The sequence below is a fragment of the Chelon labrosus genome (genome assembly GCF_963514085.1).
Source record: "Chelon labrosus genome assembly, chromosome: 6".
Lineage (NCBI taxonomy): Eukaryota > Metazoa > Chordata > Actinopteri > Mugiliformes > Mugilidae > Chelon > Chelon labrosus.
In genome coordinates this window covers 26,155,397-26,182,585 of record NC_140342.1, presented here as the reverse complement: position 1 = coordinate 26,182,585, position 27,189 = coordinate 26,155,397, and the positions used below count along the sequence as shown (strand labels likewise).

Below are 27,189 nucleotides of genomic sequence, written 5' to 3'. Positions count from 1 at the left end.
AATGACAATTCCCCTTCTGGTTTTTCTCTCTGTATCACTTATGTCATTAAAATAAAACTAAAAGAGCTGCACATAGTCAGACTTTTTGCAATTTTCTCACGTCAGTTGCCTTGACACCTAAATTCCGGCGGAGTGACCCTTTAACATCTGAGTTGATTCGTGCAGTGAGCCATGTTCCACCGCTAGAGTTCTCCCTGCGGCTCGCCAGCACCACCACCACCAGCAGCAGCAGCAGCAGCAGCAGCCCCGCTTGTCTGTGTTTACCTCCCAGCGCTGCCGTGCTGTAGCAAGCTGGACACAAACCACCATCCACAGCCTCAACTAGCTCGGGAAATACTAATGTGAGCTGCCTCGCCTACAATCCTTCGCGGATTTTTTTTTTTGCAGCGCTGTGTGTTAGCGACACTGTGGCAGAGGTGAGTTTCATGTTTTTTCTTTCTAATTCTGTCTGAAAATGGCTCAATGACAACCGCTAGCTAGCTAGCTAGCTGGCTAGCCGTAGTAGTTAGCAACTACCGCTACTAGCGCCGTTAGCTTTAGCTGTAGCCTCATCCCGTGATGGAGGACTGTGAACATGGCGCCCTCCAAAACAAACCACTTAGCAGCTAGTTAGCGGAGTGTCTTTCCGCTTCTTTTGTGTCGACGGACAGAGCTTCGTGTGTGCCCTAAACGCCTCCAAGTTGTCGCACAGATTGTGAATCCCACCCGAGTTCGCTGACATGTTGGCTAAGTTTACCAGCCAGTCGGCTACGGTTAGCTACGTAATAGTTTCCTGGCGTTGCTAACAAAAATTAGCTCGCCACGGCAACACGTTTGTCAGCCAAACCATTAACTTTACCTGTATTTTCCGAGGTTTATATTATCACGCGGTTTATATTGAACGCAAATAAGCTGGCTTAGTATATCTGTATATTGCCAAATAAGTCATTTTGTCTTGACACGCTTTGATTTGGACGTTAGCTAGCGTGCTAGTAACTAAAATTAGCCACTTTATTGGCAGTGCTCATGGCCTCCCACAGCTGTCTCTTTGTTGCCACGGGTACAAGTTTAGTCTGGCGTGTTAATTAAATTATAATTAATTTTTTATTTCATAATGTCTTATTGGAGGTGTCTTATCTCGGACCGTGTGCTTGTCAGTGTCAACCTGGGTGCTAATAGCGGGAAATGCTAACACGTTCAGACGGCGCTGCCCTCTTTAAACGTGAGTGTCCCTCACAGTTGATTTAATTCGTGTTATAATCAGCGTGTGTCATGTGTGAGTTGTCGTGATGTCAAGAGGAGCTGTCGGGGCTCACAAGGACTCAGCGACGGTGATGTGGCCTCTCTTTGTTTACCGTGGGAGGAAACAAAACCCTCTCAGCCTCCGCTGGCTGCCTGTTAATTGGGCTCCGGTGTCGCACACCTTCCTAATTGCTTTTGATCACATTCAGAGCCGTCCGCCTCGTAATAATACGGAGTTTGCTGTGCGGAGACAGAGGTTGCAGGCTTGCAGAGGTGGCTGTGTTTTGTACATGGAGGATGGAGGAGGAAGAGGAGGAGGAGGAGGAGGGAGAGGCTGCCTTGGCATCATGGCACAGGTGGCTCTTGTTCACACCCGCTGCACTTGACAGAAAATAGAGAGAGCTCACTGGGTCTGCATCAAACGATTATCATTTCAATTAGTCGATTATTGATTTGCTGTTTCCATTAACGGGTTGACTGTCTCTTAGAAGTTCAGATTAGTTGTTAGTATTGTTTGTTGTATGTTAAATCATACTCTGGTATTTTTTTGTAGAGTTTGATTTAACTCCCAACGATTGCAATTAAAAATGTCAGCTGTATTATCTTGTGGAGCGTCTCATTCACACTCACATCTACACTTATGGCCAATATAGGATCATCAGTGAACCCAACACACAACAACAACATATCACCTCCACATGGGAAGACCCCATAGCAGGTCAGCAGGTTAGAACCCAGAACCTTTTATGCTTTGAAAGAAACTACTGTGTAACATTAAAGGAAATGTACGTTGTTTATTTTTTATGGGTCTTGTATGTACAGAAGAAACAACCTGCTTACGTTTTGTAACTGAACTGGAACTCAGCACGGAAACACCGCTTTAGCGTTTACTTTTCTCAACCAACAGTCAGACTAAATTAACTGTAGTAGTCTAAATATTCATCAGTTCATCTAGAGTGGGCTGCAGTTTAAGTTTTAGTAAGCGTGCAGCTTTCTTGTTTTTTTGGCAGAATTACTATTTTGGAGTATAGATTTACTGACGTCTGTCTAGCGTCTGAACTATTTCATCCAAATTGATGAAATATCTTTAAGAAAAGCTTTTATTTTTTTAGTTAAACCCTGACCTGGATGATTGGGAATCTCCACAGACGGACACATGAATTAATTAATTATTATACGAATTATTAATTTATAAAAATGTATAAAAATCCACAATTTGTGTTCTCAAAACAATCCTAACTACGAGTATTTTGTCGTGTTTAAAATTTACTTTCCTGTATGATTTCTCCTACATCCATTCTCAACATGTTTTTTATATTAGTTTTACCTTTAAATGTTAAAATATGCAAAGAAATGTTTGAATCCTTAATATTTAGAGAAATCAAAACTGTGATAATGAGTGAGTCTGATTTAAAACCTTAACATCACATGCTTCAGGGTAATATTTGTGTGCTTATTGCGTTTATTCTTAGGTGATTTGATTATGTGCTCGAAGCAAAGAAATGCCGTTCACCCCAAACCAAGCTTCGTACTCCCATGAGAAAAATGTGAACATCATTTGAACATCTGTCACATCCTCTTCCAACACAAAGTGCACTAACACCTTCGTATTAACATGCGCCGTGGTTAGCGTTTGGCTGGGGTATATAAAAGTGACATCTTAAGTTTCACGGAAGCTTAAGAGGAGGACCGCGTAAAATTGGATTTGAATTTCTTAAGATATTTAGAATAGGCCAGGCCTCTGCACCACAGTACAGAGTCAAACCAGTATTATTCACAACCTTTTGAAGAGTTTTCCTTGTCAGATTCCCTCTGGTATTTCTGAGCTTCCTTCGGGCGCCGTATTTGTTTTGATGTCCACATGGTAAGAAAGGAAATAGTCCGAGGTATTAAGAATGTCCTCCTATCCCCAACTAAGCATGATATAAAATGAGGTATAAGACTTAAGCGAATGTCAAATTCAGGGTGCGTGGAGAGGAAGGAATTTAAGAATTTGCTTTCTAGCTTTTGTTCGGGAGTTATCAAACGCGTAGCGTGTGAAGACAGTCAAGGGCACGGCAAATAGAAATAATTTTATGTGCTTTCATGTGTTTTTGTTGCACCGACAGTCCCGCTTGTAAAACATTCCAAAAACTTGTATTCGTTGCACAACGTTGAAGAAAAGTTCCTTAAATATCTTAATGTGTGTTTCACCGATCGCCGAGGCATAAATCTCTTCTCTTACTGAGCAGTTTGCTTTTTGTCCTGTTGATAAACAAAGGATATGATGTTAAGTTTTTGTTCATATTCGTGTGAGGATCGCCCGTGAAAGTTTGTAAGAAAATTGAAATGTTTGTTATAGTAGTTTTTTTCCAGTATGTGTTGTAATGAGAGAGAACAGGAGCGTTTACAAGCTGAACCATGTTCAACTTTGATTCAGATGAGATGATTAATAATTAAAGATCTGCTTATAGATTAGAAGTGATTGTTGAATTAAAGCTAATAACGAGTTTGAAAACTTGGACACAAATTTTTGTCTTCGTCTCTAGGTTAAAGCTTCTGAGTCTCGTCTACATCGCAGGTATATTGGAGCTCTGTACCTGGTGTTGTAGTTGGAAGTGCACCTCCTCACACGACGCTAGCTTGCGAGCCGGACTGACTTCCCCACTTACAGTTGTTTTTGTGGCAGAAACTTAGCCTGTCCGCTGTGAACTGATCATGCTCCTGGAAAGATCCGCCTGGCCAATCAGATTTATGTGGTGACGGACGGAAGAGTCGTACCTGTCATCCGCGCGCCGCAGAGTTGAGCTTGTTTACAACAAAGCGGCCGCTGTCGGATAAGCGCGCCGTTGTAAAAGTGAAAGGACGAACGGTTTTTATTTCTGCATTCGGTTGAAATGATCCCTCGTATTGAAATCGGGGCGCTGCAGACAACAACAGCTGTGTTTGTCTGTATGTTTGTACCAATTTAAATTTATTATGCTCTTGCGAAGATCAGCCGGGCCAATCGCATTGTTTGGGCAAGCTTCATGTGGTGATGGACAGAGGAGTAACAGCGTCATACACTTAGCGCTGTTTACAGGAAAAGTGGCTCTCGATCTGTTGGAGGACTATCCAGTTGCGTGCAGGTTGTTGAGTCTTTCTACACCCGGCTGCGTATGGTCTGAATATTTGGATGACACAGGTCATTGAGTATCACATGGCTGCAGCGCACAATATAACGTCTTTAAAGAGGGTCACATGGGTCATCCTCCCAGCTGACCGTCGTTTGCTGTGGGACTATGCAGTCAGTTGTAAGAGGAACAGTCCTTTATCAGACAGGCTGCTCTGCACAACTTGCTTGTTGCCTTTTAACGTTGGTTGCATAGTTAAATTAGGGTTGATACGCCAGAGTAAAAGTGGAATAGGGATATGTTCTGCCTGTCATTTAGCGGTTAACCAGAGGATTAAGGATTCTTCCTTTGTCTCCCACAGTTTTATGATGAATAAGGAAATCATGTCACGCGTGGTGAAGAAGAGGCAGGCCGACCCCAAGGTGGTCCAGTATGTGTGGGCGGCCATCGAGGTCATTCGCAACCAGAAACAAATCGCAAACATGGACCGAATCTCCAAGTAAGTTCACTGAAGATAAGACAGACACGGGGGTGGTATGAATCAGTACGAACAACAGCTGTGTCTACCTGTGCATCTGAATTGCATTTGTCTTTGTTTTTGTGCAGAATCTGTAAAGCTTCAAAAAATGATAGTCACCACTACCCCCGACGTTAGCCTGCTTATGTGTCTTTGAACTAAGCAACTAACAGCTCCACATTTAAAGTGTATCAGGTGATGACCTGAGGGCAGAAAATGGCTTCACACACAAACATGCCATCACTTGAACTGGCTCTGTGCAGACATGGTGGGCTGTTTGAATCTTTTCCCCTGCTTTGTTGTCATTTTGCAGAGTTTGCCGTCCCTTGGAAAAAAATGCTTTATAACCCAGTTCACGAGTAACTCACCAATATGTATTTGTTTAAGTTGCGTAGGGGTGATATCGTCTTTTCACGTTTGTCTGCTGATTAACGTTGCGCTGCTTAATTATCGCATCCCCGCCTGCTGCAGAAATCGCAGAAATCTGGAAGCGTTTTGGGTCCGCGTCGCTTTAACCGCCGCCGCGATTTTTATCGGTTGAGAGAATCTCGCATTGTTCAGAGAGACGATGCAAACTGATGTCATATTATCCACAGCAGACCTCGCCGATCAGTCATTCCTTTCAGCCCGGTGGATGGGGCGCAGACTAAATGAAACACTTGGCACGTCTCTTTCAGCAAGTTGGCGAGCACCTTGGGAGCTGGCCGCTTGCCAAACGAGTGCCGTTTTCTTTTTTCTTTTTTTTTTTTTTTTTGGCCAGCGACTGTTGTCATGGCAACAGTAAGCGGCGGCATGCATGCATGCAGCGGATAGCACGGGCTCTCCCACACACACACACACACACACACAACCTCCACCCTATCTGGTCGCAGCTTAATTTCCCCACGCAGGCTTCGGGTTTGTGGCTAAAATAAAAAAGGTGACGGGTGGAAGTCAGTAGGACATCAGGGAAATAATTAACCGCATGCTTCACCGCAGGGTCGCAGCAATCGGACCGCGTCATAATCAATTAGTTAATCATTAACACGTCTATGTGATAATTTACCAGAACCTGGAACATGTTTAGCCAAACAGTAGATGGATAAAATCGCACACATCTCACTACGGAATGACGCCATTCTTTGCTTTTGCCTGTGATTCCTTTAATTGCTGTAGAATATATAATTATTAGGGATGTAATAAATTACCGATATGAATCGGAAATCGGTTTTGATTTTAAAAGATGTGAGTTCATCGATACACAAGCCCCTGGACCGATCTAAATGTACCACGAACCGGTCGATGGCCCGATTACAAAGTTATGAATCGGTTTATTATATCAGCGATACAGCTGGAAGCCCCGCTTGCTTATATTGTCTTTCTCTCTCTCTTTCCCGCAAAAATTTCGCGAGACTCTACACAGTGACGTAGACTAGCGTTCCATTTACGAGAGAAAGACAAAATGTGCGACACAGACACGATTTATGATGCACCGCCAAGTCTTAAGTCCAAAGTTTGGAAGAGATTTGGATTTTGTAAGAAGAACGGGACACTAGATAAAACCGCTGCAATATGCAAGGAGTGTAAAAACGGCACTGAAGTGCAGCGGTAGCACGACCAATCTCAACAAGCACTTAGTGAGAAGACATGGTGAAACGGCCGCTGAGGAGGCTAGCAGTACAGCTAGCTCAAAGACACAGAAGGACAAAGATACGGACATTCAAGACTTCTTTCAGCCGAAACTTAGCCACAACTCAGCCAGAGCTAAGGTAATAACGTCTTCGATAGCCCGTTTCATTGTTGTTGCTTCTTTTGCTCTAATTTGTCTCAGTAGCGAAAATTGAATATTAAGTTTGTTTTCATTGTCAGAGAGGCTTTCCAAAGTTCTTAAAGTGTAATGTGTTAGAGTAATAAACACAGTGATATGGTTCTGTATTCACATGTCAAATACAACAAAAATACTTGTTTGCTAGTCTTTTATTAAACTTATCACTATGAAGGTAAACAATATCACGTTTTTAGGATTGATTTAGGATCATTCATGATGTAAAATGTCTACTTTAAACAAGGAACTATATCAGATTACTCTCTAGGCAACTGAATCAGGTCAACTGGACTTGGTTTTTGTCTGTGTCTGCGGGCTAGTCAGACTTGCCTGCTAGTCTCTCGAACTGATGAAGCCACTTGGATAAGGAGCGAAACGTCTTCACAGATGCCTTTGACCTGGACAAATGAGAATTTGCACAGACTCATCGGATTACATCATATTGCACTGGATCGGATCGGATCGGATCGGATCAAATCCTACCGAATCGGATCGAATCGTTTGTTTTTAAAGTGTATCCTTCCTGAATCGTTTCGTACCCCGTGTATCTGGATACGTATCGAATCGTCTTATATTGGAGAGATGCACACCCCTAATAATTATGTTAATAATGTCTGCTTGTTTTCTAGCACTTTATGCTTTTATTCTTGTGCAAATATCACACGTAAGGACACTGGAATAGATTGGTGATTAGCTGTGATTAGACTATTGGCATACAAACATGAATTAGGGCCTGTTTTACTAATAATTTCTCAAGCCCTTCACTGTTTATTCAATAAAAAATGCTAAAAAGACACTTTCTTCATAGTTGTTTGCTTGTCGTCTATGATATATTTAGAAGAGCCAAATAGAATATGTGTCGTGTTTTGCTCTGGGCATTTATATAAGAGTTTTGACTTTGTCTTCTAGTTTCATTGCTGTGATTACATGTGATGTAATTATAAGTGTTAAAACAAATATGAGTTTGGGCTAATAAAGTAAAGCCGGCGTACACTGTGCAATTGTTTGCCACTCGTGCGACTATTTTTTGAATTGGGCCGAATTTCGTCTCAATCGCGCGTCGTGCTTCGTGCGGTCGGGTAACGAGGAGAGATTAACACCTCACGACGAGCTCTCGATCACAAATCGTGTGCTCGCTAGAAAGTTTGATTTTCTTGCGTCGGTCGCATCAGAGCATCGGGCCGTGTAGTGTGGGAACATGATTCGTGGGCTGCGAACTTTTGAACTCAGCGTTCTAGTCGTGCAGTTTGAGGATTTAAAATATCGCACGGTGTATGCCTGGCTTAAGAGTGACACAGACTTGAGTTGGTAGTAAAGCTTTCAATGGATGTTTAATCTTCTTGGCAGTTCAATGTTTCAATAAAATGTTTGTTTTTTTAACGTGTCTACTGCAGCGTGGCAGATGATAGTAGCTGATAAAGAAAGCTATGAATGGAAACGTCGTTGTATTCACAAGGTGTTCCTTTTATCCTGAGGCTGGTGAGGCTTTAGAAGTTTAAGTAATCCTGTTTGCCTTGTATTCACCTCACAGACATAGTAAAGGGCTTCTCATGTGCTGCTCAGGAGTGACTCTCACCTGCTTCCCCACTGACACACAGTCTGTTCGTTGGCTGGCTGCCACGGTAGAGGATGCACGGCTTGCACCCTGAGAGGTTCACCGTCGCTCTGCAGGCGGCTGCAAGAACGTCACATGAATGACACATGTGATGACTCACAAAGTCCTGATTTGATTCGTTTAGAGATGGTTAGACATCTTGCATATGTGTTTGCTTTTGTCCAGCTCTTCTTTGTCCTCATACTTTTTATATCCAGTTAGTTTCCAGGCCTGATGGTGTTGGAAGCTTTTGTCATGTTTTGGATCTCCCTCACACACACTAATCTGGATGTGCAATCTGCAGTAAGGATTTTTAATGAGGATGCAGGAAATAGCATATATTAAAAAAATAAATAACTACCTATTATTAAAGTTGGAGTTTTTGGATATTAAAGTTGTTTCAAGGCTGTAAATCTGAGTAGATTTGCATCAGGTTTGCCACTTCCTTTAAATTTTACACGTTCCCCTTCGGGCCAGTGTGGAAAATTAGCCGCTCTTAGCTCGACCGCCTTTCTCATTCACATCTCCACTCCCCACCTGCACCAGGTACCTGAGCCGTGTGTTTGGCATGCACCCGAAGGAGACTGCCAGACAGCTGAGCTTGGCAGTGAAGGACGGCCTCGTTGTTGAGACCCTGACGGTTGGCTGCAAGGGCTCCAAGGCCGGCATCGAGCAGGAGGGATACTGGCTGCCTGGGGACGAGATGGTAAGCCCAGTTAAGACATTATCAGGTTCCTAATGAGCAATAGTGAATATGTATATTTATATATATATTTATTTATGTTTTTATCAATTCTGCGTCTTTGTGAAGCCAGCCTTCTTCTGTGCCTGTTGCCTTATTAATATTCTTTTTCAGTCAAGTCCCTGTTTTTATTCCATGCATTAGTTGAAAGGAGCAGTTGAGTGTAGTGGTGCGTTGCCTCTTATTTCAGAGTCTGTCAGCTACTAGTTGAGGAGAATCCATGGCGTTTAATGGATTACTCTTGCAGGTGGAATTAACAGGTATTTGGTGGCGGCTGTAATCCCACTGCTTTTTGCACCAGGTTGCTAACACCACGACAGTATTATAGCTTTGCTCATAAGTCGGATTACACTACGACAGTTTAAGGGGCGGGAATCGACAACCGGTTCCAAGTTTTTACGACTCCATCGGCGCTGTGTGCCTCTGACATTATGGATTTCTCTCAACAAGGCTTCCTACAAGCACGATGGAAATGATGCCATTTCAAACCAGCGCACGGCTGTGATTTTAGCTTACCTAGAACATAGTCTAATTTGGAAATAATTAGCCTATTGCCCTGCAGACGAGTGCTGCGTTCACCCAATCAATCAGCACCTTCGTTGGCAATGTTAAATAGCAGTAATTTAACATTTTCAAGTGTTAAGAAGATCAAAATTCCCATCCCTAAACAGCAGCATTAGTGGCGTATGAGCAAGAAATATAATGCGAGTTCATATTGACTGAAGTTTGTAGATTAAATATTTGCATTACAGGTTTATTTGTTATAACTACGGGCCAGAGGAGTTATCAGAAACTGTGGGATGAGACATGCAGGGTTTTCATGTGTTGTGTGTCTATATGTACTGTATGCGGGGTCATTATTAAATATTTTTATGACTGGGGAGGAAAAAAAACAAAAGAAAAGGTTGAGTGGAGCCCGGGCCCAATTTTAGCAGCATGACGTTTAAACACTACTCTCTGAATCACTTGCAATCACAGGAGCCGAAAGCCGAGGGGAGCAAGGTAAGGGCTGCATTTTATTTTCAAATCCAAAGGTTTGTTCTTAATTTGATCCCTCCATGTTTCCCTCCCCCCCTCCCCTCCTCCTCTTCCTCCTCTTCCTCCTCCTCTCTCTCAACTAACATCATCATTCTGTGAGAAATCGGTTCTGCCACCTGCAGTGCAGTCAGGGATTTGAGTGAATCTTTTTAAGCAGGCAACTAAACGGCATACAGTGTGTTCTGGTTGGTGTAAAAAAATAATAAATTACAGGCTGTGTAAAATGAGACGTGGAGTGCCAGTGGTGAATAAATCCAGTCTATGTAATGTCTGACTGAGTTCACTTCCTGCACCTTTTTAATTAATTTATCACACAAGGTTAAACCTAAAAACAGGTCTGGTTTCCATGTGGGATTCTCTCTGCATGCCGGCCTACTGTTCAGTGGTAATCTCACTGCCAGAAGCTACTTGCTGTCTTTCAGTTACGCTGTAAAAAAAAAAAAAAGCTTCATGAAAGTCCCGTCGCAGCGCTGCGTCTACGTGGCCAAATTTCTTGTGGAACTGATCTGTGCTCTTGATTAAATATGTGCTCGCTACTCATCTACAGGTGTGCCGTTGCTTGATAACAAACACAAAGTCCCGCCCTGAGCGGCTCAGAGCTGTGTCCAGGTCTCGGACGCCGCCAGTCGGAGACGACTGTAAATTTTAGCTTGAGGAGCAATCAGCGTTTGCTTAATTGAATCTGATTTTTAAAAAGTTTTAAAGTAAACAAGCAATGCTAGCATAGCCGCAGGTTGGTAGCAAGCATGTGTGAGTTTGCAGTTTTTAATTTTTTTTTGATAGATGTAGTTTTTCTTGGGAACAGTGTGTTCTGCTGTGATCTTAACTTCTGTCTGGCATGCTTATTTTCTTTCCTTCTACCATTTTTAATCGATGAGACGGTGGAGGTTGGCGTTCGTTTGTGTGGTTGTGCTCTTTAGTCTCGGTGCCTGCTGCTAGCGAGGCGTTCCTTCAGGTTATCGGGTCTCTCCGCGGACAGGCCAGAGTCTGAATGTGGAGCAGCGCTGTGAAGCAGCTACTCCATGGAGGCCAGCTTTCCCTCCGCAGGTGCCTGGATTCAATCCCGCTGGCATGTGCCGTGTCCTTAAACTGACCTCGGGATTATTTGCTCCTCAAACAGATAGCCGCGGCACTCAGTCGTAACTTCTAAAGAGGGAACAATTGGAGCTCTTCAAAACAAGTTTCACTTCAGGCACTTTCAGCCAGGTCGGATTAAATCCAGGTTTCCCAAACTGATCACATTACCTGTGAATTTATTTACCTTCTAAATTCAGCATCTTTAATGTGAATATTTTAAAACACAACAACTTGTCGATTATTGAGAGTTGTCTGTTTGAACTAATTTGAATCTACGCAGTGTGTGATGCATTATTTAATCTTACTAATGCTTTGACAGTGTTCATAGAACTTCCTTGTGCCTCCTTTGTGATTACACTTTGTTTTGGTGCTTTGTTGAAGGCGCTGCAGGTTTCTAAATCAATGATGCTCTTTAGTGAGTTTGTGTAAACACCCATTAGTAACACTATTGATTGCAATGTTTTCCATAGTGCTTATTATCACAGACAATTCTTAAGACATTTACCGCTGTGAGAAGAGTAGGAAAGATTGTGTTTTATACAGTAAATGCCACGTTTTTAATCATGTGGCTGCGTACCACCTGAATTAAACCTTGAAACAGGAAGAGTTGGCATGTTTAAAGAGAGTGTGCTTTATTTAGCATCAATATTATACACTAATATGATCAATAAGTTTAGTCGTGAGGTGTTAAATTGCTTAATTTTATAATAACTTTAACCACAATGACGCACTCGTCTGCGTAGCCTCATAACACATAACTTAATTAAGCCAAATGTGATGAAGTCTCGTAAAACTGCTTATTTGCAGCACTCATTCGATTCACGTGGAAGCTGTACGTTAGTGGAGCGGTTTGCTTCTCGGTGAACGCAGTAGGAGGCGGAGATGAATCCTGGAGTTGCTTTGCGTGCGTCGCGTTGCTTGTTCGGGCTCTGCGGCGTGTCCCAGCTTGACACTGACAGGGCAGAGCTGTTAACCAAAGTAGGAAAGACGCCTCAAAGCTGCCACTGTCCAAGCCCGTGCCTTTGTTGGCAGCTTTTAGCCGGGGCACATTTCTCCCTCCAAAAAAAACAAAAAGAAAGAATTTTAACCCCAACACTATTTATCTCATTTTATTTTGAAACTCTTTTGGCTTGTGATGTTTCCTGGCAAACTTGAGGTCTTAAAATGTATTTTTAAAATCTTTATTATGTCCGTCTTTTGCATGGGCGTTTAAAAGCATTAGGTACCACATTCATGTAATTCACTTTGGTGAAAACGCAGGCGGCATGTCCTTGGCTTAGACAGCTCCAGCTTTTTGAAGTCAGCCTCTCGTCTTTCATCAGACTGTCCCGACAATAGTGAAGAGACCCTCGACGGTCGACAGAACACAAGGACCATCTCTGTGTTTTCAAGTGTTTGTGTGGGTGAAGAGTCTATTACGCTGTAAAAAAAAAAAAGTAGAAGTCCTCTGAGGAATCTGTGGATGGGTTATCTGAGTACATTCACGAGTAGCTCGGCTTTTGTTTTGAACCGAGGAAGAAAATCCACTTGAAGTTGAAGTTGTGCTTCATTTTGGGCTCGTTTTATTCCCAGATGAACTTTGTGTGTGTGATCTGACCATGATCACTCCTAAATAATGTATTTCAGGCATGTGATGCATATTCAGCATTGGTTGTTAACGACTTGTTTTGTTGGTGTCGTGGCTAAAAAGCCTTCAACAGTTGATCTGAATGAACCAAAGACATTTCAGATGACTTTGTTTGCAGAATGCAACTGCATTCAAATACGAGGTCTCTCAAGTTTTTTAATGTTGTTAAAGAGCCTCTTCTTTTACAACTTCTGTGTCTAAACCTAAAGCAGTTTCTTTGCTCTTGTAGGTGGCACATTTGTGGAATTATTAACAAAAATGTCTGAATATCATATGTGCAGATATTCAACTGGGACATTCGCTGCCATATTGTTAAAAGGTTTAAACCAAATATTGTTAGTTTCGAGTATTTGTGGGGGGAAAAAACTCAAGATATTCCCTGAAAATGGAAAGTTGAGGGTTTTTATTACATTGTTGGGCTGCCAAGTTGATATTTGATTGATATACTTGGATTTTTTTTCTTGGTGGTTACAACCACTAAGACGGAGTTTTGCCACATCCTCAACTTTTGAGGAAGCTGACATTTGCAGCCGTTTCAGTTAGTCAAACAATCCTGACTTGATTTTTCTAGTGTTAGGGTGTTAAAAGGAAGTAAAGGAATATTAAATGAGGTGTAGATTCTCCTAATAAAGAGCCCTAGGTAAACCCTGAGTGTGCAGCGGTTCCTGATCAGAGTCTCAGCGATGCTGCGACGCTGCCAGCGTGAATGTCAGAGCTGTCCTCGCTGCTTTTGTCCTCATGGCTATTTAAGGCTGTGTTTGGACTAGTTTCACCCCTACACATCCTACTGAGCCACTCAAACCCAAGTCAGTTTAACTCTGCTGGTAGACGGCAGCGAGTTACCACGCTGCTGTTCACATTCTTGCTCCAGTTTTATGTTTAAAGACTTGGCTGAGGTTATTTAGGAAGACGCGTTCCCAGTAGGACGACGAGTGTTCGTCAAAAACCAAATTGTTGAGGAATCCTTTGTCGACCAGACCTCGTTAGAAAGATCTTTACCAGACCAAAGATGCATTTATAAGCTAAATCTAGTGTAACACTACACCACATTCACACACGAGGAAGAAACACAGAAACCAGAAAGAGAGGCGGGTGCTTTTATTGAGCTGCACTCAGTCACGACTCTCCTGCTCTCCCCTACTGAGTCTGTCCAGACTGTGAGTGGGAGGAGTTGGATTCTTGAATAGGTGAATTTCTAGCACTTCGTACTTCCCGTCTCGGTTCCCCTCACTTGAAACTCTTAATGAAAATTAGTTTTAAAAAAAAAACGCCATTGCTACAACCCGTTTGTATTCTGATGAAAGAAACCAGTGAATATGTTTTCTCCACTACCGTCCAGTCACTAGCTGCCATCCACTGATGTGACTTGTGTAAAGGCTGGGTGTTACAGTAGGCCAAGTGGTGCTGGTTATTGCTTAATACTACACCATAATATTCACATACATGTCAAATTATTACGTCTTTAGCTCAGGAAATATAAATATATTAATGCGAAGACCGTTCGAAGTAGGAAAACCCCGATTAAGTGTTGAAACCAGGCTCTAAATCTAGTCGATACACAAACACGAGACGTTTCATTTGCTAAAGAGCGAACTGAAGATGTTTTGTTTATGTATGCGAGATGAACCTTCACCACTTTCAGGTTGCTGCTTATGGTTCGAGCCTAAATTTAGTTGCACACAGAGACTACGTGTATCTATGAATTTCGGTGATATGCATAACCACACGTTTGGTTTGGTGACACCAGAAATGGACTGTGGGTGTCTCTTGGGAATTTTTTTACGTGCTTTATTTGCACTGAGTGTCCTTCCGGTGTAATGCAAGGGAAATGGTGTATTTTGAGGTTGTTGCTGCAGCGCATGCAAGGCAAAGTGTGCTTAGATATTGCATCATAAGATAAGATAAGATAAGATAAGATAGGTTTCATATCATCTAATTTAGGATTATTCTGCCACTGAAAATCGTTAATTTGTGAGCTCAAAATTATTGCAATGCATTTTTTCTATTGGTATTTTCTTTTGGACTTTAACACTTTTGAACCTTGACAATTAAACTGAAGACATTTTAACCAGGGACTTTCTGTCTCTTCTGTTGTCTGAAAGAATAATAAAAACAGACGAAAGCAAAAATGTCTCATAAACAAATTCGGAACAAAAAAATATAAAATGAAACCAAAGCCAAAAGGAAGCCATGTTTGTAATCCAGTGCAATAATCGCAGTTCTGTTCATATCTGAGAGCTAGGGTTTAATCGAGGATGGAGAAAAGAGTTTCCTCCCCTGCTGTGGTTGGCAGGTTGGAGGGGGGGGTCATCCAAACATGTTCTGTGCTGTGTCTTCGCTGCAGGACTGGGAGGCAGAGAGCCACGACTGGTACTGCTTCGAGTGTCACCTACCGGGCGACGTCCTCGCGTGCGACAACTGCTTCCGGGTCTACCACCTCAAATGTCTGTCGGAAGAGTTCAAACCCAGAGACGGAGGATCCCACTGGCAGTGTGTCGTCTGCAGGGTAGGTGGACAAACCTGGAAGTGTTCTAGACCAAAGACACGCTTAGTCACGTGATTTTGGTTCTTCTTCTGGGATTTTTGGCAGCTTTAATGCTGGCCAACTGCCTTTAAAACAGAAGAAGAAGAAGACATTTTGACGCTACATGGTAGCCTCAAGGCAGACTAAAAATAAATCATCCACAGTTTCTATTCGAACAATAATATGTAATGAATTGTTGTCTCTTTTCCCACATCATCCACATCTTTCTTTCTTTCTTTCTTTCTTTCGTTCTTTCAGGGAAGTAAAAAGAAGAACCTGAACAAACAGGAGATGTGTAAATACCTGCGCTTCATCGTCCAGCGTATGAAGGAGAGGGTGAGAACAGTATACTTATTTTTCACCTCCAGCAGACTAAATTGTTTACACAGATTCTGGATTTCTGCTTGCTCAGCCATTCTTTTAAAGGCCGTGCACTGACCTTTTATTCTTTAATTCCACTGCTACAAAAAAAACACTTGGCCCATAATCTATAGCTACCGCCACAAGTTTGTTTACCTTGTGCCATGTCGACCTCGCTAGATCTCCAACCCTTTTTGTTTTCCTTTGTTAATAAATCAATTCAGCTTAAAACATTTATTTGTTTCAATCGGGCTCGAAGCTTTCTCGGCTCAGTCTGTAGCCACTGCTTTGTTCCCTAAAAAGAGTGTAGCTGCACACAATAATAACCTCCCTCCTCCTGTTATTGAGCAAAAATATCCCCCTCATTCTCCTCTAATTATACCACACCTCCTCTGTCTTTCCATCCATTACATCTCCATCTCCTCTCTCATCTCCTCTCCTTTCTCTCCTTTCCCTCGCATTAAAAGTAAAATTAAATCTGCGCCCCACTCTCTCTCCTACCATCCCATGTTCTGTTCCTCTCTTAAAGGCGTATTCAGTTTCATCATTTATCCTCTCACGCTTCCTTCACTTTTTCCTCCAACACGCTCGTGTCTCTTCTGTTTTTATAAAAACCTGTTAAATCACGATCCCTCCTCTGCGATACAGGCGGTGGACCTGAACAAAAAAGGCAAAGACACTAAACATCCCATGTACAAACGCCTGATCCACACTGCACTGGACGTCTCCAACATCCAAGAGGTAAAAAATGTGTATCAGCCTGTTCTCTTTTATACATAACTAGGGCATCACTAAGTAATTATAATGATGCCTGTTTGGTGTCTGGTAATGCACCATTTGGTATCAACCGCACGCAGTTGTGTAGTATATACTCATTTAGAGTACTGCAGGACTTAGACACCGTAACCTACGCCAGTACGAGACATTTATACTTGTGCCCTCATCAGTCTGGCTCGCTCTGTAAAAACGCCACCCAAACACTAGTCGCCGCCGTGTCTTTTTTTGCCATTTGGGTTAATTTTTGTTTCCACTTCCTGTTTAACTTTTAGCAAAATGACTGAAACTTTCGCAGAAATTTTGCCGAAGACGAGTCGTACAAATGTTTGTATCTCCAAACCTCCTCAGTTAACATTTCCTCCATGTGTTCCATCTTTATTGATTCAAAACAATCAATTCGGAAATTGCAGAGATGGCAAAGCAGCTGGAAATACTAACGTGGAAACACGCTGCTACCAAGCGGACCAATCACAGCTCTTAAACGTGGTCTGCGTCTCCGCGACACGTTGTTAAATTTCTGGGGAAATGCACGTCAGGCTACGACGTTGGAGACTGCGCTGTTGTCGTAGCTTCTGCAGAAGTCTAAGCTGCCTATTACCTCATAAATACCACCCGAACAATCTGATTGGCTCGGCAGATCTTTGCTGGAGCATAGTCAGTTCCTAACGGAGAGACTCCAAACAAACTTTCCACCACAAAAGATTTTGTGTGCGGGGAAGTTCGTGCTGCCTTCAGGGCTACTAATAATATACTATTTGGCACGTTCTATTATTGATGGTTCATAAATAGCAAACAAAATCACATGTAAAGAAATAAAGCTGTTAGGCCTTTGATATTTCCTGCCTAGACCAGATTTAGTGTTTTTGAGTTGATATTTGTGCGTTTTTGTCCGAGAGAGAGAGAGAGAGAGGTCATGCGGGACTCTACTTTTCTGTGGTCACTGGTGCATCACACTGTAACGCTGCCAGACATATTGGATCTCTGCCCAGACCTCTGTGTTTGTTTGCATGTCTCTGCATCGGTGTTAATAAGCACACTGCCCTCTCCTGGACCTCCTACATGTCGGTCACACAAACACACCTAGCGTGTGAATGGACCTCTTTGTGCTCGTTCCCTCGCCTCTCTCTTACTTTTTCCACATTTTCCTCCCAGAACCTGTCTGAAGGAAAGTACAAGAACTTCGAGGAGTTCAAGGCAGACGCTCAGCTGATTGTTCACAACACTGCCATCTTGTATGGAGGTGGGTCAAGGTTGCAGAGGTTTGAAAATGTTTTCTGTTCACCTGTTGTTCCTTTAACAAAAAGCAAGGAAATCTTGAATGTTGTCTAAGCCAGGCAGCTGCACAAGGATATTTGTTAAGGATAAGCACATGAGAATACTGGAGGTTTGATTCATTGACGAGTTCAAAAGCCTTTGGGGCTCAGAAATTTGACTTTTCCATATTTAATAATGACAAATCAGTTAAAATACTCACAGTACCGTGAGCTTAACTGGGGATCCAAACCAAATTCACCACCCAAACACCAAAAACTCTTCTCACTCTCCAAATTTTCATAGTTTTCGTCTCTTTGTGTTGCAGTTCAAAGCGACCAGGCGGAGATCGCACAGTTGCTCTTCAGTGACACGTGCCACGAGGTACCGGGGTTTTATATTTCACTGTAATGTTCAGAAAAGAACGATAGTTTTTGTTTGTTTATTAGCTCAGGAGCTTATTAATAATCGTCTCCTCAGCACAGATTTGTTCAGCAAGTCTTCAACTGTCCCTCTAATCCTTTCTCTTCTTTCTTCCAGCTGAATGAGCTGTTGTTATGTAAGAACTGTTTCTACCTGTCGAACGCCCGACCTGACAACTGGTTCTGTTATCCCTGTGTGAGTATGAACAAGCCGGCTGTACGGTTACGCAACAGACACAGTTTTATCTCTGAACAGAAGAAGTTTAGTTTATGAAACTATTAGTATTTATAGAAGTTGTAAAATGTGTTCTTTTTGGACCACGTCTTCCTCCTTAATTCATTTAATTTAATCAAAGTTATAATTAAAATGTGTTGCAGTTCTTACATATTAGAAAGGGAAACCAAGTAAGCATGTATCTGGATCTTTGTTCATTTACTAAAGTGTTTTTTTTCTTCATGTGTGTTGCCTGGACAGACCCCCAGCCACGACCTGGTCTGGGCCAAGATGAAGGGTTTTGGCTACTGGCCAGCCAAAGTCCTTCAGAGGGAGGACAACCAGGTGGACGTACGCTTTTTTGGACATCAGCACCAGAGGTTAGCACAGCTGGAACAGTGCACTGCAAACCTTTGAAACCAGCTTAAACAAAAGCGGTTTAGTTCAAGCTGTCAGGTTCTCAAGTGCCGCTCTTCTTTGCCGTCCGCAGAGCGTGGATCCCGTCGGACAACATCCAGGACATCAAGGTGAGCGTCCAGCAGCTGCAGGTGAAGCGCAGCAACGGCTGGAAAAAGGCCTGCGAGGAGCTGGAGGTGTACCAGCGCTTTGTGAGAGAGGGACGCTTCTGGAAAACAAAACTGGAGGAAAGCAGCCCGCCACACCAACAGAGCCAGAGTCAGAGTCAGAGCCAGAGCCAGAGTCAGAGCCAGAGCCAGCGGCAGCAGCTGGAGGAGGGCAGCGGCGGGAGGACGGACAGACTGGAGCGGACGGACGAAGCCGAGTCCAGCATCTCCTCCACCAGCAACGAGCAGGTCCGCCATGTAAGTGGGGTCACCACAGCTTTGGCTTGTTCACTTTCTGTTTGGCAAGACACGATTGTGACAGACGTTTGTGGCTTTCATTCTCTTTTTCTCATCTCTGCTCCGTCTTATTTTCATTCATTATTTAAACTTACCTCAAACATTTGAGTCATCTGATAGTAAAACTGATTTAGTTGGTGTTTCCAGGTTTAAAAATAACTTTTCATGGCCACTGTTGATTTATAGACACTTGTCAAATCCTCTCGGTTCTTCACATGTGGGAATGCAAACAGGAAAGCAATGAAAGAGCAAATCCCCATTTAACTCTCTCTCACCACAACTGTAGGATTTTATTTTTCTTTTCTGGAAATAAATTGACTCAACTTACAGAATCCATGTAACATTTTCTGTTAAGTTCTCAGCTGTGTTACTGTTATTACAGTATAAAAAACACAACTTATTAAATATACATCAGTAGATGCAAACAAAGCCGTAGAGCAGGGGTGTCAAACTAATTTTAGTTTAGGGGCCACATACAGTAAAGTTTGATCCTGAGGGGGTTGGACCAGTAACATAACAGATTAATAACCTATAAATAATGACAACTCTAAATGTTTCCCTTTGTTTTAGTGCAAAGAGGAACAAGCACATAATGAAAATGTCCACACTAAACAACATTTCGTAAGAAAGATTTTGGAGCATTGCTGCAATCTGTTTAGTTCTGCGTGTCAGTGTTGTGTTATGTCTGCAGCTCTTATTAAAACAGTGTGACCCCTACTGGATAAATTAGGAATAGCAGTGAGTTGCACATTCATCCTGCGGGGCCAGATTGGACCCTCTGCCGGGCCGCTCTTGGCCCCCGGGCCGTATGTTTGACACCCCTGCCGTAGAGCCACAGTCCTTTCAAACAGTTTTATCCAACAAAGTTTCGGAGCGACAGAAATATCTCAGCTGATTGGCTACTCTGAAACAGGAGGAAGTTTGATCTAAATTTGTAGGTCCCACATGTCTGATGTGTCTCTGTCTCAATAAATGTTCCTTAAATGCAACTGTTTGGTTGCAGTCTGGAGTTATGTCCCTACAGTTATCATCAATGAGAAAAAGATGCCTGTAGAGACCAGAACTGTTTTTGTACCAGGCTGTAAACTTGTTTATTTCTGCTGTAAAGTCAGACATTTCAACATGGACGTCTGTGGGGATTTGCACTCTGTTGGAGCCAGCTTCTAGTCGTCATTAGAATAATTTTGGCCCAACCACAATGGCTTTTCAGTGGAACATTTATATTTTTCCTTGTGCGCAAGATGTTTTCTGAAATGTGAAGCGAAGAAAAGGAGATTCAACATCCCCAGCTTCACTTTTTAAGTCTTGTTTAAACTTTTATTGTTTGTCTGGACTTTACATAAATCAGTCACAGCATGATGCTTTTTTTAAACTCGCTAAAGCACGCAGCAAAACCACAGGTGGTAGAAGTAGTAGTAGTTTGGTTTGATTCTTTTAATTTATCACAGTCAGTTCTAATGATTAGTGCCATCTGGTGGCTGAGGTGCAGCATAGTTGGCTCAACATTCAGTGTCCAGGTTGTTTTAGTTGTAAACTATATATGGCCTCACACTTTTCATGCTGTTTCCTTATTCCATCTCAAAGCTTACACATATGTCAATCTTATCAGCTTTAAAATAACCATAAAACATCTTTATGCAGCTTTATTTCTAAAGTTATTTATTTCAATCTTAACTTCCTTCAGTGAGTCAGTTTGACAGCTGCTAGTTCTGAACACAGAAACACGTTTTCTTGCCTAAGACTTTGCTCTTAAAGTGATTTAATATAGAAGAGAGTCTGCTGGATCACCAATTTATGTAAATATATAACTTTCATATTGTTTGACATTGTGTTTTTTTGTTTTTGGTTGTTTGTCTCCAGCTCAAAGGCAGCCAGGAGCCCAAGGCCAAGAAAAGCCGTCGGACTCAAATGGTCGATCTCAAAGAGGAAGCCAGTGTAAGTTGTCTCAGTCAGACTATGCTTGCTGAGACGTTAAATGTTAGTAGTAAGATATATTTAAATAGTTTGTATGTTGAGGACGAGTTCAGATTTAAAATCAGCTGCTAAATTGTTAATCTAGAGTTCTGCAGGACCAAAGCAGTCATCAAACCCAACCATAAATAACTCTAACATCTCAGAACTTAAATGAAAAAGTCTTTTTCTGCTCCACTCGTGTCGTGTTCATAACATCTTTCCGCCCGCCCCTCGACACCAGGACCCGGAGCCGGAGATGGAGGCGGTCAGCTCCAGCCAGGAGATCCCGGTGTCCTCGGCGCCCCAGCAGCCGGAGAAGCTGTCGGTGTCCACGCAGACCAAGAAGGCCAACGGAGGGCCGCCGCGCACGCTGCACCGCGGCACCCAGACCACCACCGACGGCGCCTGCCAGAACATGTGCCACGAGAAGTACACCAAGGTCTTCAACGACGTCAAGGAGATGATGAAGGCCGACAACAAAAGGGAGACGGAGCGGGTCGTCAGAGAAGCTCTGGAGAAGGTTTGTGTTTGATGAATGTGCTACGACCTTGAAGCAGCTGTGGTTGGTTTGAATTTTACAGGAAAAATTGGATTTTAGTTGCTTCTGTTGTTTTTTTTTTTATGTATTCAGAAATCAGAAAATAATCGAACTGAAACTGGAGCCTCAGCAACAATGTGGGCTTCGGCATTTATTGCTGTTCTGTATTAACGTTCAGTTTGATTGAGCATCTAGGCTATGTTTAGAAAACAGTTTACGTAGACGTTGCACTGCTGACGTCCTTCCTGTCTCTGTCCCTTCAGCTCCGTGCAGAGATGGAGGAAGAGAAGCGCCAGGCGGTCAGCAAGGCCGTGGCCGGGGCGCAGGTGGAGATGGAGAGGAAGTGTAAGCAGGTGAAGGAGAAGTGTAAAGAGGAGCTGGTGGAGGAGGTGAAGAAGCTGGTGGCCCAAAACAAACAGCTCGTCTCCCAGACCAAGAAGAAGCAGTGGGTGAGTTCAGTGATCAACATGTTAACTCTTTTACATCGTGCTCCTTTAGTGGCTCAAAGAATCAGTTTAGACTTCTCATTTGTGTAAATGCTGTTTATAAGAACATGGAGAGAAAACAATATGGTATATACATTTACTGTTTGTTGCATCCGTACCTGATATTACATTTACTATATGTTAAATATTACTTTATAGTGTTATTGTTGTGTTGATCTAAACATTTTCTCTGCTGTAACCTTGTTTTTTTCAGTTGCTATAATTTATTTTGAGACGTATTTCTGCTATCAGTCAATAATTTTTCTTTTACTGCAGTTAATTGCAAAATTATCCAAAACTGATGCGTAATTAATCCCATTTTTTTGTAACTGTTCCCTTTAAAGGGATATTTTATCATGTTTCTTAATACTCTCATCGTGGGAATGGGCAAATATGCTTGTTTTATGAAAATGTATGTTTTATATATATATATATATATATATTATTACTATTATTGCGACAATCAAAACTAGGGACTGTTACTGTCCAGAATATTCTCCTCAATCATCTCAAAGCTGCTTCATGCTCCAGAAATATGCTCAGTCTAAATTGTAGACTATCCAGCGTAGTCTGTCTTTGGAGAGAGAGGTAGTTAACCCCTTAACGCCTGAATTGATTTTTCAATTATATAAAAAAATTAATTATTTGTGTTTTTGCTTACCACTCCGACCGGTCCTACGAGAAACTAGTGCTTGCAAAATCCTGCAGTCTGAACGGAAACAGTGCGTCGCAAATTCATGACACTAGGCATGAAGGGGTTAAACCTTAACTGAGTTAACATCGACAGTAAACACAAATAAGTTTGTATTTGTGGAGAAAACAATTAAACTCTGAGAAATTAAAATCTAACCATTCAAAAAATACGGTTTCCTTTATTAGTTTCTCCTGAAAGAGATTAGTTTCTTCTTTCCTAAGCTACAGTTCATAATCACACACTGTGCATGTGTTAATCACACAACAATAATAAGTTTGTGTTGGTAAAATAAGTGTGTGTTAACTCTTTACTGTGGCATTAATAGACGGTTTAGACTTCTGGATCAATTTGACGCCTCCCCAGAAACGTATCTACGCGCCACGGCGACGCAGACCACCAGAGCTGTGATTGGTCCTCTTAGCAGCAGCGTGTTTCCTCTTTAGTATTCCGTCTGCTTCTCCATCTCTACAGTTTTTGATTGTTTAGGATCAATAAAGATGGAACACATGGAGGAAAGGTTAACTGAGGAGGTTCAGAGATACAAACATTTGTACGACTCGTCTCAGGTGAAACTTCTGCAAAAGCCGCTGTTGAAAGTGAAACAGGAAGTAGAAATAAAAATTAACAAAGATTAAACAGCCACAGCGCCGACTAGTGTTTGGGTGGTGCTTAAGTATAAATGGCTACAGCATCTATGTCCTGCAGCACCTTGAACGAGCCTTGAGTTTGTCTGTTAACTCTGTGTGTCTGTCTGTCTGCTTCCAGTGTTATAACTGTGAGGAGGAGGCCATGTATCACTGCTGCTGGAACACCTCGTACTGCTCCATCAAGTGTCAGCAGGAGCACTGGCACGCCGACCACAAACGAACCTGCCGCAGGAAGAGATGAACAAGCCCCGCCCCCATCCCATTCTGACCGTACCCTGCACGCCATCGGCTCCCCCCCCTTCCTCCTCCTCCTCCTCCTGTCAGTCAGTGTCTGCAACCAACACACACTCTCTTCTCCCTCCTGCTTCTCTACTTGCCTTCCTGAAAACTTTGTGGACCCGGTGTTTTTTCTGCGTGACGAGCGATTTGTTCCACTTTTTATTTTTTGTTCCTCTATTATTTAATGTACGCGTTGTATCGGTTTCCCTTCCTCCCCCTGAATCGTGAACAGGTGGCCGGAGAGCATGGTCTGACTTTTGTGGGGTTTTTACTTTTTATTTTTCTTCTTCTTTTACTGAAGTGCTAATTTTGTGTCCGAGAATGTGTTATTTAAGTGTGTAGGAACAGGTGAGCATTAACTGAAAACCTTTTATTACCTGGATTTTTAAAACAGATAATTTTTCTTACTGTAAAAAAAAATGCAGCGAATACACACCGTCGATCTTTCAAACATAACGTACGTACTATCGCAGCAATGACCTAGCTCTGCTTTCATAGAGACGATTTTAAAAAAAGAACAAACTTTGAAAAAAAAAAAAAAGGTGTAACATACTGAACTGTGACGACAAGGCTTGCATATTTTTTATTTTTATTATTTTTTTGTCATGAATCTATTGCGGTGGACAGCACCTTTTATCATTTCTACCTAAAAATGTCCTCAAGTCACTTATTGGGAACAGGGTCATGAAGTCGGACTTAAAAGACGCCGACAAAGGAAATCTTCCATTTATTATTATTATTATTGATATAATTAATATAATTATGCACATTTTGGGGATTTTTTTTTTTTTAAGAGTCAAGAAATAAAACAAAAAGACGTTTTTAATTTGTTCTAAATTGGGGGATTGTATAGAAAACTTTCCTGAGCTGGATCTTAGAGAGGTTCAATGATTTGACAGTTTACCCACTTCCTTTCTTTTTCTTTTTTTTTGTGTTTGTAACGTTGCCAAAAGATGTCCCACATTTTGTTGAACCTACCTGAAAAGATCCTCCACCCTCCTAAAAACATGATGTATATTTTTCAGCGCGTCGTCGGTCTCATTTTTCTAGTGATGCACTCTCGAGATGCTTTCCTCTTTTGTTTTGTTTTGTTTTTAATCTGAGGCTGTTTCACTGCGTTCGCTGTCGTCCGTGGTCGGTGCCTGGTTATGTTCTCATCCTCCTTTCTCTGAGTGAGGCTGCATGCATGTTGATAGTTTTCATTCATTACCGTGAAATTATTAAGAAAAAAAAAAAAAAAATACCAGGAGGAGGAGGAGGAGTGACGGCAGATGGACCAATGTGGAATATTATGCAAATGTGAAATGATCAAATCATAGTTTTTCTTCCCCCTGCTCTGGACGTCGACGGTAGATGAACACGGTGCCTGGAGTCACGAGTTATTGCTCAAACTGGCAATAAAATTGCCGGTTTTTGATTTTCTTTGAGAAGCTTTCAGCATCTGTTGCCCGTTTCCTCGGTTACTGAACGGAGGAAGACGATTACTCTGCCTTTTGATGTCACCAGGAAAATAAATTGAATTCTCTGATAGTGGACGGGACGTCTGTTGAGCTCAGCTGGACTTAAACTCCAGATTTTGTCACTGAACACGCCACACGTCGGTCGCTTTCATCACGTTTGTCTTCGCCTCTCGTGGGATTCATCACCAAACGGACCTTTATCGTCTTATTCTGTTTTCCAGGATCGTTACTGAGAGACGTCACCACCATCCACTCTTTGTTTCTTTTGATATTTTAGAGATATGAGGAGCAGATTTCACTTTAACACACTTAAGGCTGTGACACGGCAAGCCGACGGTCGGTGGGTCGACAGTCAGGATGACGCCGAGCGCGTTGAACCGGCGGCGGAACAAGAGCACTTAGTGCACGAGAAGAGGGATTAATATAAACCAAATTTCACGGTTCAAAGGTCACCTCAGTTCTTATCCTCACAAATATTTCTACAAGTTGACGGTTTAGAATGAATAACCTGTAAGACAAACTGATCAGGGTGAATCAAGGTGCGTTCAAGTGCCCAGACACGAGCGTAGAGTGGAGTAATCTAAAGTCTTAACCTGAAATGCTTTTATTGTGAAATACGTTTCATTAACTGCAACTCAAAGCTAAAGGCCGGTGGTGTTGTGTGTTTTTCTTTTCTTCTGCATTAACTCATGAAGTGAACTGAACCAACAATGTGTAGGTTTGACTGCTGCTTTAAAAAAAAAAACGCAAAGGGAGATCATTGGACTATATTCAGCAGCTGATTTGGCTTCCTTCACATTGTTAGTGAGTGTTTAGGGTCTTTGTTGGTTTCCGTCTCCAGGAGTTTGTGGTCCACTGTTAGAGAATCGTCCCCTTTTGTCCCAGATTTCATCTCTAATCTCAGTCTTTGTCTGAAAACTCATTTAAGTGTATCACTTTAAGATGTAACATGTTATTTGTACATGATCTCCCTCCTCTTCCTCCTCCTCCTCCTCACTGTGCTGCAGATCATATTATCATCATCATCATTTCAAGAAGTTCTCGTTGTGTGTTTTTTGTTTTTTAATCCCAGTTGTCCTCTGCAGGCTTCTAAGGTCATCATTGCACTACATGTAAATAAAACGTCGCCCTGTCAAATACCCCCCGCCCCCTCTCGTCCATGGTGTATGTACAGATGACTGTTAGTTCTAGTTTTGTACAATGTACAACCGTTACCGTCGGTCACGTTCAGGTTTGTTTGTTTCACACACGTCGCCACAGCAGAGAACATTTCAGAATTTTTGTTTTTAAACCAATCGAGGTGCATGTTCTCCCAAAACTTACATTTTACACATGTGACCTGCAGCTTTTTTGTTTTTTATAAATATATATATTTGTCCATCCAGCCTGTAAAGGTTTCAGTGTGATTTATTTTTCTTTTCGTCCTGTAAAACTTGTTGATGTCATTCCAGTTTGTATTTCTGGGTTTTAACTGCATGAGTAAAAGGCGTGTGTGTGTATCTGCAGCTCCTTTCTTTCTGTTTTTGGTTTCTTTTTTTGTTTTCTCCCCCCCCCCCCCCCCCCCCTTCCTCCGTCATGTAAACAGAAAAAGACGTAGTTGCACTCCCTCAGAGTTACGCAATATGACAATGATTTTCTTTGTTTTTCTCTTGACTCCTGTCGAGCTAACTTCAGCTTTCAGACTGAGAAGGTGAGTAAATCGATCAGATGTTCGGCCCGTGATCCGACTCGTCCACTGCTCTTATTCCGACATAATACTGTGTGAGCATCCTCCTGTACTTACAGTACTTTTAACTGGAATAAAGTCAGTGTATAAAGGTTGTTTTGTTCTCAACTACTGTAGCTCATGTCATTCTCTTCTGTCCATATGTAAACTATTAATCGTGGCTTAACATTTTTCTATGCTCCTGACTTTTTTTTTTTTTGGACACTTTAGCTAGCAATATGTATATAAATATATTCTATGTGCTAACATGGAGGAAATAAATGTATCAACAAGTCCTTGTGATTCCA

The 27,189-nt window shown here is 42.1% G+C and overlaps 1 protein-coding gene across 6 annotated transcripts; it reads left to right on the top strand.

The window, feature by feature from the left end:
* The first annotated feature begins 3 nt into the window (after positions 1-3).
* Positions 4-26,419, top strand: zmynd11 (zinc finger, MYND-type containing 11). Of its 6 annotated transcripts, none has more exons than XM_084546310.1 (17): positions 4-416; positions 1,875-1,947; positions 4,675-4,812; positions 8,775-8,934; positions 9,949-9,972; positions 15,057-15,218; positions 15,495-15,572; positions 16,245-16,337; positions 17,526-17,613; positions 17,953-18,008; positions 18,165-18,242; positions 18,522-18,640; positions 18,751-19,081; positions 20,981-21,055; positions 21,315-21,593; positions 21,875-22,060; positions 23,556-26,419. In XM_084546310.1, exons 3-17 carry the CDS (start codon positions 4,679-4,681, stop codon positions 23,676-23,678), a joined length of 1,986 nt encoding a protein of 661 aa, XP_084402436.1. In that variant the 5' UTR covers positions 4-416; positions 1,875-1,947; positions 4,675-4,678; the 3' UTR covers positions 23,679-26,419. The 6 variants fall into 6 exon arrangements, with proteins under 6 accessions (XP_084402436.1, XP_084402438.1, XP_084402434.1 ...); XM_084546309.1 differs by lacking the exon at positions 4-416 and adding an exon at positions 1,057-1,577; XM_084546312.1 differs by lacking the exon at positions 1,875-1,947 and having other exon boundaries at positions 18,751-19,072.
* Positions 26,420-27,189: the final 770 nt, after the last annotated feature.